Here is an 11,825-nt window from a genome sequence, read left to right on the forward strand (position 1 = left end):
GAACTTTTATAAAGAATATCTCTTTGGATTTGAGACTTTAGTCTTTGCAACTTTACAGATCTTCTTTATGCACCAAGAGCTTGTAACACTCCAAAGAGAAAGGAAAAATTTAAATTGCATCATATGACCCCTTTAAAATGCCCAACTTTACAGCAGAAAAAAACGTTTACAGCCTGGTTCAAAAAATGGTTTTGGTCTATATAGCTAATTTTGCCCTTCATGACAACTGTGAGGGGGGTGAATTTTTTTATAACTCATCTGTTTAAATTATATTAAGCCTTAAAGTTCTGCATAATTAAGGGCGTGGTCACTTGAGTGACAGGTGGATTGCCGCTGCTGTCACCAACGTCGAGCTAGGTGGGCGTGGCTTCATCAACCTGCTACCGCCTCTCTGCCCATTTTCGATTATCTGGGAGTGACGCGTGGTGACCCGCTGCCAAGATGGCGACGGCCGCCTCCGCCCACTTTTGAGCTTCAAAAATGCTCTCCAGAAATCTACGGGTGACGTCACGGACACTACGTCCATGTTTTTATACAGTCTATGATTCTGTCACTGTTTATACTGCCCTATCAATCATCACATTTAACATCATCCACATTTCGTTTAATTTGATTTTTGATTTTTTGTTTGCATAATGATGTATTTAAAAGTTAATGACCAAACGTATCATTATAAAAGTTCACAGTGTTGCTACAGATGAAATATAACGTGGATAACATTGAATTTATATTTTTCATCAAGTTAGACATTGATTAATTATCACTCAAATCCCTTTCTCTGCCTGTCAGTTGGTCGCGTGTATCCGCCATGTTTGTAATTTTAAACACTTTTTATGCGTCTTTGTAGTTCTAATCGAATCCTCGTCCACCGCGCTATTTTCGAATACTATTTAGGACGGATAGTATGCGAATTGGGACGCAGCATCTCTCTCTCTCGCACACGCGCGCCGTTTAGGCATCCTCAATAAAAAAACATTTATTCATGCTGCTGTCTGCAGTGAATCCAGTGGAGAGAAATCCCCCACAACTAACTGCAAACTGGCATTAAGATCTGCCTCCATTTTGTTGGCAACGCCAGAACTTCCAACGATCCAATCAATTCCCGAAGGATGAAATCAAGTCCCGCCCTCTCATTTCAGATGCCGTTTCACTCAGATATACGTCACAGCCTTTTTATCATATGGTCACAGCAGAGAAGAAAAGACAATCGCAACTTCCGTTTTATGCCGACTTTAAAAGCGGTGCTGGAGACACTGCCGTGGTCTCCGAGAAATATGGAAATATGTAAGTATAATAATGTTCACCAACAAACTTGTTAAATTAATTTGAAAACTTTTATATCTGACACACGACCAGATTTGAAAACAGCTGCTCATTCATTTAGTGGCGCGCGCTGGCAAAAAGAAATTGTTCTCCCCAGTCATGTGTCTTTTATTTTATTTAAAGCTAAAAAGTAATATGTTGCTGGTAAATGAAGCGTTGACCGTTAAAGGGCTTTGCAGAAATAACGAGTCATAGCTCCAATTACAGGTGCATCTCAATAAATTAGAATGTCATGGAAAAGTTAATTTATTTCAGTAATTCAACTCAAATTGTGAAACTCGTGCCAGTGGTACTGATAACAGCGCTATTAGAGAGCATCTCAAGATTAATTTGTTAGTATCAGGCTGTTGTCTGTCTCCATTTCATTAGAGATGTCGGTCTCTTTGTGAGACACATGGCTGAAGGGAAGACGGGTCTCAGGTCATCAACATGCTGAAAACACTAATGCTCTTTGTCAACATGCCGTAAGCCAGCCTGGCTTTTAAAACACAATACAAAAAGTCACTCCAATGAAAAGCATGAGCCCAAAATAGAGAAACCAGGGAACATTTTCACAAATGTCATCTGAAATCTGGGGCATCAGAAGTCTAGAAGAAATCCAGCCCTCAGACACATCTCATTACACCTAATAGGCTACACATTTTTAAATAAGTGTGCAGTGTACAGTTTTGACATTCATCTGTGTTTCAACAAAACAGAAGCAACAACACCTTTAGCAGTGTATTCAGAGCTGACCGAAATAATCTCCCCGAATGGTAGAAACGGAATAAAATAGAATAAAATCTACATATTCACAATCAGAAATACATGAATGAGGGGTTTTTGTAAATATCTAATTTGCGTGTTCATTTCATATATATATATTAGCCAAACAACAGAATTAATCTGCAAGTGCAGCGAGCAGTTAAATGTGTTTTGCTGCTCAGAAAATTTGACAGACTTGCCATAACACATTCACTTTACTCTGAGGAAAAGCGGAATAACCTCATGCATCATAATAAGCCGACTCACTTAATCATTGGATTGGTGTTCTGTGCTGTGAGAATAAATGAAATTATGCCAGGCTAACCTAAAATAAATTGAACTAAGCTGATAAAACTGTCAACAGCTGGCACTTTTCATGAATATAATACACTTTGGTGTCCTTAGCGTTTGACACCCAAGAAATAAAATAATTCTATTTTTTTTTTTTTTACGGCATGGTGGAAGTAATCTCTTTTCTCAGTTTTACACAAATTGTATTATTATTATTATTATTATTGTTTTTGGGATAAATCTTGTCTACTCATTTATTTTTATGGATATATTTATTTAATATATTATATTGTTTGAGTTTGTTGACTGCTAGAAAAGAACAAATCACACAAATCAGGGCTTTAATGACCAAAATTTTATTTTAATTTTTATTGATAATTTTATTTATACCAAATGTTTTTAATTCCTAAAGTCTGCTTGATCTCCAGTCTGACACTTAGAATTTCTCAAATATAATAACATTGGCGCAATAATGATAAACAGAAAAAGTTCAGCAAAAGAATATCAAGTGAAATGAACAGAACATGATGTAATAATTTTTTTGAGCGATTTAGTGACTTTGTGCATGGCTTTAGCTTAATACTTGAATAAATTCTCTGATTTGGTCTTTAATGGCATTTCCAATAAAGTTGTTCTACTCTCTCAATTGCATACCCGAGCACACATACATACTGTACTCTCCCTCTTTTTCTTTCTTATTAAGCTGTCTTGGCTCTTGGTGTAAAGGGAGGGACACCCTGTCTGGGGCACATCAAAGGCTTTTGCAGTAGCGACAGGGGCTGATGAAATGCTCCATGCCCAATTTAAACCTCCAGCAGCACCACCAGAACTTGTCTCAAACATCTCAGTAAAAGTCACTGTATGGATGGCCTACTTCAGGAAGCAGGCTCAAATCACATGAGGCTTTGATTCTGACAAGACCAATACTCTGTCTTAGAGAGGGAAGAACTGTATTTTGCTTAGGGTGATGATGATATCCTGTGCTGCAGATGCTGATCAGAGACAAGTAATTATGCAATTTGAGATCAAACTGAGAAGGGAAGTGTTCAGAAGAGTATCAAAATCAAACACGTTTCCAGCTGCATTTAGCCCTAGATTTGCTATATCTCACAAACTCAAATATAGCTTCTGCAGGCTCAAGCTTTTCAAAGTTTTGCCTTAATAAAGTTCAACACAAGTTATGTTTAAGCAATATCACATGAACAAAAGTGCTGTTCTGAATATTAATGAATTGTTCAGACAACTGATTAGTTCTGAAAGATTCGTTTAAGAATGAAACACCAGTGCATTTTTCTTGGTGATATGCAACCAGTCATAAACGTGGTGATACTCAGCACAATTATAGGTGTGATATTGATTTTATTCAACTGTTCAATTTAATAAGAAGTTAATATTGATTATCTTACATTAGCAGTTGTTTAATCTATTTATGCTTTGCCAAAGAAAATCAGAATCAACAGTTCTGCAACTCCAGTATTGGCAATTATTTCCTGAATGAATTGCTGTTTTTGAATCAGTTGACTGAATGAATGATTCAGTGGTGCTTGCTCAACATTTGTTTGGTTCCTGAATCAATCTGGTTTTGAATGAATCGGTTGAATGACTGATTCTAATAACTCAATCATAAAGGCAGTCACTTGTTGTCATGCACTTACTCGTGTAACAATGTAAGAGTCACTGAAAATTCCGACCTGAAATGAACATCTTTGCAGACTGACAGGAATGCACACAAACACAGACAAGTGGAGTGATACTAATAGTGTTGGGAAGGTTACTTTTGAAATGTAATAGGTTTCAGATTGTGGTAACACTTTATTTTATGGTGTCCTTGTTACACATGTTACATGTACTTACTATTATAATAACAATCAATTATGCAGAATTACATGCAAGTAACCCTAAGCCAAACCCTAATCCTAACCCTAACCATATAGTAAGTACATGTAGTTAATTAATATTACTCAGTACTTAAATGTACAAGTACACTGTAACAAGGACACCTTAAAATAAAGTGTAACCCAGATTATTTAAAATGTAACAAGTAGTGTAACTAGTTCAATTACGTTATTAATGTAAATGATTACATTTGGATTACTTTTCCAAATTTCTAACGAATGTTTTCAACTGTTAATCAGTTAATCAACTCTCAGACAGGTTGTAGCCTAAAGTTTTCAGCAGCAATGTGGATTGATGTAATTGGCAGATGTGGTACGCTGCAAATTCAAGCAAGAGAACCAGTCAAAAGCATCAGAATAGCATTGCTTTACTAAATGGTCTTTAAATGGCAGGAGGCATCATGAACATCAAAAACAGGCAAAACAACAGATTAATATTATTCAACATATCCTAGCTTTTTATAGAATATATTCAGATGTAACTCCCTTCGTAATCGTTAACATTTTCATAAGTGACTAATTTAATTACACTTTTTTGTAACTGTAATGGATTACAGTTGCATTTATTTTGTAATTAAATTATGTAACACCGCTACATAGAACTAGTTACTAACCAACACTGGATACTAACAATAAAAATTCCCAGTGCTGCTATTGAAACACCACTTGGCCAATCAGATTTGAGGACCGAAACTGTTGTTTGTTACCTGTTTATGTGGATGGACCTACAGGTCAAATGGATAAAAGAGTAAAACAAAATTGTACGCCACCCAGAAAATATCATCCTACTCCTGCAGGATGGGTCAGTGACATTTTAACAAGTTTTTTTCCCCCTCAAGTGTATATGCCTTGCCCTTGTCTGACTCCTTTAACTGGCAGTGTCCAACATGGACTAATGGGATGTACAAGTAAGCTATTAGGTCTGTCCTGCTGCCCTTCTGTAGACCATGAGCAAATGCGTCGTTTATTTCTGTTTGTCTTTTGCTTCTCCTACAGACACAAAAGTCAGAGGCTTTCATCGGTTCTGCTGCAAGGTTGGTGGACTCGAGGTCAGGCAGCTCCATCAGTGTAAGAAAACTGCGTAAAGGTGCCGTCATATTAGTGAAATTTCAGCAGGATTTTGCGGACACAAAGTGCCATTGTATATTGTCAGAAGTCTTGCAATGTATAAAGCACAGCTCACACAGAAGTCACTTTCAAACCAAGAAGTTTTCTTTTAGTCAACGCAGCAAGTTCATGCAACCAGCATGTTGCAAAATCTGCTTGGGGAACAGTGGTAAATGTGATCAAACGTGAGTCTCCGTTTATAAAAAGTGAGGGACAGCAAGCAATCTGCTAGTACTGTAAATTTGGTTCGTATTCTTACTCTATACACCAGCCATCTGTCAAATCATAAACGCTCACTACTGCTGCTGTGCAAAGTTGTTCCTCTTCAAGGCACGGCCCAGATAACAAAGTCAGACTTGTCGCTTGTTGACAACTTGTTAGGTACAAGATAATTAACTCGAATCACAAAATAACAGAATTTGATGTTGATAATGGTATTACTATCCAATCTAACATTTTACCATCCAGTGATAACTCAAAGGAACCAATTGAATTACACATTTAGGCCGATAATTCTCTCATTGGCTTTGGTGAGTCAGTCTGTTGTTTCCCTGTGGCGGTTGAGCCAGCGGTTGGCCGTCAATCCAGGATGTTAGGCTGATGTAAGGATGCCTGTGCTGGATCAGCTCAGTCTGGAGAGCACTTTTAATGTGGATTTGGCCTCATCTGGAATGCAAAGAGTCCCCCTGATTCATCAAACCATTCATCCTTTATGAGCATAGTGTGCGTGTGCAGAAACCAGAGGTGAATTAAACATCACGGCTATAGGACAGCCTGGATTTAGTCGTATATTTCCTCGCACAGCAGCATGCAAGCCCAATCACTTGCATGCAATCCCGCAGTACGTGGATACAATGGTAAACAGAAGTGTTTGGACTACCTAAATATGTATTACAGGTATTGTCACAAGCTGGTGAATACTAAATGACAGACCTCTGACTTCTCTATCCGAGGTATGATAGAAATAAATTAAGACATTGATCCGCTCTTATTTTATTCATATCTCTCTGAATATGAGGCAGTGGTATCAGTGACATGGACAAATCCTCGTGGATAATCTGTTCGCACAAAGGAATTGTTTAGGTGAAACTTTAAATAGGCTGTCTCTTCTTTGAACATATACGTTTATCTGAGGAAACAGAAATATCTGATAAAACAGTGATGAATCTGTCACAGACATCAGTTGTTTTTTCTCTGTGTAACTGGTTGAAGGTTTTTTACTCATACCCATCTGTGAGGAAAGAACTTCTGACAGACTGAGATGAAGAAGGGCTGCTTCTCTCATGACTGCTAATCTAATCAGACTGTCAGTGGGATCTTAAATTACTACAAAGTCATTTCAATTTAAACCGAAATAGTATTTAGATTTTGAGTTTAGTCAAAATTTAATAGAATTATGCTGTGCACATAATCAGTACTATCATAAAAACAATTTCTAACTTTTTGTAGGCAACTAAAATCAATAAGATTAATTCAGTATATTTTCCTGCATTTATTCCACATTACTATAGACAATGCTTGGCTGTGTTTTAGAGTATTGAACTACTCTGCCACCTGCTGGTTAAACCAAGAGCCTATTCATTATTAAAACACAAACAAGAGAATACTAAAACGAGAATACACTGCACACAAGCTTCACTAGTTCTTCTGAACAACGTGTCTGATTTGAATGGTGCAAAAGTGAAATCTCTGAGAATCACTGCCCTAAAGGAAACTTTAAATAAGAAAGTAGATGGCAGATTAATCAAAGTATTACTTAAGGGCATTTTATCCTATTTATGTTTAATGCCTTGAGCAGCTAATAAAGTCACAGACTGTATGATTCAAAGAGAATATTCCAAAAGAATTTGATGCTAATTTGAAAATACCAACAAGAGCTATTACTTTAATAACCTTGAAATGATTGGTCTGTTATGTGTCACAACATGCACAGAATTTTCCATCTCATGCCCATCTGTTTCATTATGCCAAACATTTCTCATATTAAATAAAAGGTTATTTGGATGTTATTCTACACAAAAACTGAAATGTTTATTGTTTAGAAGGTCTACAAAATTCTTATCCTTTAAGTAAAACCTAAATAAAATTTATCACAAGGGAAAAAGCTGATACGTAAATAAGACAATTTTGACCCAGAAAAACCAGAAACACTTTTAATAGGATTTTTTTTTCATCTGAAAACAAATCTACACAGCAAGGTGCTTTGTGATGCTACATAAGATAACAAATGCATGCAAAACATGTTGAACCTCAGCATCCACAATGTGAAAATAATACCATCAGTATTACCAATAACACCAACCGTTTTTGGCTCAAAAGAAATGCAGAAAAACAATGTGAAAAAGAGTAAAAGTACTCGGCACAGTGTTAATTATTAGTAGATTTAACCACAATACTGTTAACATCTAAATTACAATGATACATAATTCAACTTTCACATAAACATTACGTATACTTTAAGTGCTTGCTTAATCACATTTAGATTTGAATGTCTTTATAGCTGCTTCAAGAGGATCACCAGCTGGTTTAGGAAGATCAACCGGAGTAAGGCGAATCTCTTCATGAACTCCCCACAACATCTGGTCACCTTTAAGTTGTTCAGCAGGTATGACGAAGTTCTCAAGGAGCAACTGCTCAATCTGCTCTCGCTGTAATGTGAAGATCAAGGCAGCGGTCACCGATCGTGTTTCAGAGGGTGTGAGCGCAGCGTTAATACAGGTTTGGTCGTGAATACTGATGCTGTCCATCGAAGAGCACCTCTCTCTAGAATTGGTGCTGCCCATTTGAGGACTCTTCCCCTTGGATGACTTTGTCAGACTTTCGTGCTCACATTCATACACAGAGCTGTGGTCAGATGATCTTACATCTGTAAGTGGACCAATAGATTCATTGTCATCTGATGGAAGGCTGCTGCCAATTGTGACGACATCTTCTGATGCAACTTGGATGGGTTTCAAACGTTTGTTGTGTGGGCCATTCTCTCGAGAGTAGGAGTTGGTGCTCATGTCTAGAAGAATGCAGTCGGAGTCTTGATCCGTTTCAGAATCCCCATCATCGTGACTAAGTCGGCTTATTTTGGACTCTGGAGATTCGAACACCACCCCGCGAGACTCTGGCCGCGAGGTTCTTTGAAGCATGTTTGTAATGCCATTTGTGGAGGTCTGAATATTAGAATTGGTCATCATGTAGTGCTTGACTGACTCTGGAATCACCACCTCTTTGGCCTTTTTTCTGCAGGGGTTTAGAAGAGAAGAAAAATAAGGCAGACAGTTGCCCACAATGGGCACCAGTGAGATGGGACGCAGGGCCGACACAAAGTCCTCCAGCTCCTGGTAGGAAGAATGGTCCGAGTAAGGCACCACATACACATTAGTGTGACAGGAGATCATGGGGCGGCTGGTGGGCAATATAGCGATGGTAGGCTGCACTTTATTCCACGCCTGCAGGTTGGAAGCTTTGATCATAGACTGAGAGACCACACGAATGCGGCCCGCACCAGAGTCAGTGGTGAAAACGTCAGGGAGCTCCAGAACACGCAAGGTTTCCAGACGCTCTCTATGCACCTCCACCCATGTTTTAAACTCCATAGCCAGCTCCACCAGCAGGGACTCTTTACCCAGAGAGTAAAGACCTAATAACAGGTAACAGACTCTTAATAATTATTGCAATGGAGATTCATTGAGATTAATTCAGTCACTTTTCACAGTATGTTTTCTATCAGCACAACTATATGACGTTAATGAGTCAATATGACACATGTATAAGATACATATAAAAAATAAGTATTTTAATATATATTACTTATTAAATGAAGTTATATTAATACAGTTATATAAGTATATTAATAATTATATAAAGATATTAATAAATAAATATTTGCACTACCGGTCAAATATTTGGGGTTTATGATTTTTTTTCATGTTTTTGAAAGGTCTCTTATGTATGGAAACCCGTTTCCACCACTGAATAAAAAAGGTAATTGCGACTTTTTATCTTACAATTCTGACTTTTTTTTCTCAGAATTGCCTGATACAAACTTGTAATTCTGACTTTTTTTTTACCTTTACCTTTTTAATTTTTTCAGTGGCGGAAACAGGCTTCCATACTTATGCTCACCATGGTAAGTAATTCAAGTAATTTATTCCTGTGATGGCAAAGAATTGGCAACATGGCAAACTGAATTTTCAGCAGCCATTACTTCAGTTTTCAGTGTCACATGATCCTTCAGAAATAATTTTAATATGCTGATTTGGTGCTCAAAAAAACATTTCTAATTATCAGCGTTGACATTTTTTGGGGAAAATGTGATACATTTTTAGAATGAATCAAAAGTTTTTCTTTGATGAATAGAAAGTTCAAAAGAACAAAATTAGTTTGAAGTAGAAATTCATTTCAACAAAGTGATTCTAACAACATCATTCCTCTATATCGTTATCATTACAGCTGTGGTGTGGACTTCCCAATTCTCATGGAATTAGAACGATTACTAAAACCTACTTATCATACTTGATGTAGACAGGCCTTTATTGCCTGATCTGATTTAAATCGGTTTAATTTTTTGTAGTCTGAACATAAAACATCCTATTACATGAAATAATCTTAAAATTTTGCAAGTGTGGGAGTCTCACCAATAACCACAGCATATCCAGGATGAGCCCTAATGATCTCTTTAATTTGCTGAGTGGCTCGTTGACGAGAAGGTACGGCTCGAGTTGGGTCACAGTTTGTGTTGTCCAGATACAGCACATCAATGGTAGTGGTATTCCTCAGACATTGCTCTCTGAGCATAGATGGGGTGTAACGGAAATCACCTGAGATAAAACACAATAACAGTATCATTAAAATGTAATCTCAGTATGTGACAGTGAATTTCAATAATGTTCTTTCTTAAGAAAAACTATTAGATTATAGCACATTTCCATAATATAAATTTTCTCCTCCCCACACACACCAGTGTAGAGTCTGGTGCCAAAGTATCCCTCAAAGAGAAACATAACTGCCCCAGGACAGTGATTGGCATCTATTAGAGTAACGGTCAGTCGTTCTTTTCCAAGATCATCCAGCAACAACATATGAGCTTCCCCAATCTCCAATGGACGAATCCATTTCTCTTTGACCTGTGGAACACAACAACAGGGCACAAGTTGTAATTCCTTCAAGTTTCAGCCGTTTAGCAGACAAAAGTATGCATTTATGAATTCATCTGGATTTTAGGACTCGGGGAGGATTAAACATCAATGGAATTTTGCCCTGTCCAAATACCCACACTTGCGCTCTTGGACACTTGAGAGCACACACGATAGGAAGTAAGTGCGCAAGACTGTCCCAGGTCTTAAAAATGCTAAAGCGCAGCGCCCTTAACGCACACTAAATCCACACTATCTCGAATACTGCTCCAGAGCGGTATTTGAGGCTTAGTGTATCCCATCATGCACCAGGTTCTGGAAATAAATAATTTGTTACAAATAATTTGGTAGAAAAACAAAGTGTTGCATGTTTTATTGGTGCAAAGATGAGTATATTTATTTTGTACAACATTTTCAACTGCTTTTTTATCACTTAATTAGAAGCACCACAAATTTAATTTTGTCATCTGTTATAGTGACTACTGAACAAACATTTAGAAGTTAATTTTAAAATGCAGAGTATTGAAAATAAAAATAAAGCTCTGTAACACTTGCAGTTTTACAACACTGTAGGTGTGTCCCATCAGGTAATGAGAAGTTCTTCACACACTTGTGGTCTTCATGTTCACTTGAACACTTGGGCCAAATACAGGAAATACATCATAAAAGTCGTCAAGTGCAATGACTGCAAGTGTGGGTATTCATCCATTGTTTTCTAGACCGGAAGTTTTCAAACCTTTATGTGGGACCCCTTCCTATTTTAAAGGGGTCATATGATGCTGCTAAAAATAACATTATTTTGTGTATTTGGTGTAATGAAATGTGTTTATGCGGTTTAAGGTTCAAAAAACACATTATTTTCCACATACTGTACATTATTGTTTCTCCTCTATGCCCCGCCTTTCTGAAACGCGTCGATTTTTACAAAGCTCATCGGTCTGAAAAGCGAGGTGTGCTCTGATTGGCCAGCTATCCAGTGCGTTGTGATTGGCTGAATACCTCAAGCGTGTGACGGAAATGTTACGCCCCTTACCATACTGTGATCCCCTGTCCGGCCAAAGCGTAACATAAAACCTGTCTGCATTTGTGATCGGAGAAATGACAAACAACAAGTGCTACACTACACTGCCCAAAAAACTCTCGCTTGAATCGTCAGTGGCAAATTCTTTAAATATAAAAAAACATACTTACAGTCTGTGGGTAGAACAGCCGGCATTGTAATCTACTCTACCAGGATCAGGAAACAGTCCTCCATAAAATGTGCTGCACACATCTGAATATTTGGGTTAAACTGTTCTGGAACAGTGTGGTAAATACAACTTAACCACTGATTTCTAGT

General features: G+C 37.5%; 1 protein-coding gene across 2 annotated transcripts in view; it reads right to left on the reverse strand.

The window, feature by feature from the left end:
- Positions 1-7,506: 7,506 nt before the first annotated feature.
- Positions 7,507-11,825, reverse strand: part of LOC107668110 (5' exonuclease Apollo-like) — a 7,261-nt gene continuing 2,942 nt past the window's right edge. For both annotated transcript variants that reach the window (XM_016459902.1, XM_016459904.1), the window contains exons 3-5: positions 10,312-10,477; positions 9,989-10,171; positions 7,507-8,991 (exon numbers count right to left, since the gene is read on the reverse strand). In XM_016459902.1, the coding sequence (XP_016315388.1) occupies positions 7,829-8,991; positions 9,989-10,171; positions 10,312-10,477 (1,512 nt within the window). In that variant the 3' untranslated portion in view covers positions 7,507-7,828. The remainder of the gene's footprint in view (positions 8,992-9,988; positions 10,172-10,311; positions 10,478-11,825) is intronic.

The sequence above is a fragment of the Sinocyclocheilus anshuiensis genome, unplaced genomic scaffold, assembly GCF_001515605.1.
Source record: "Sinocyclocheilus anshuiensis isolate Anshui unplaced genomic scaffold, SAMN03320099.WGS_v1.1 scaffold1024, whole genome shotgun sequence".
Taxonomy (NCBI): Eukaryota; Metazoa; Chordata; class Actinopteri; order Cypriniformes; family Cyprinidae; genus Sinocyclocheilus; species Sinocyclocheilus anshuiensis.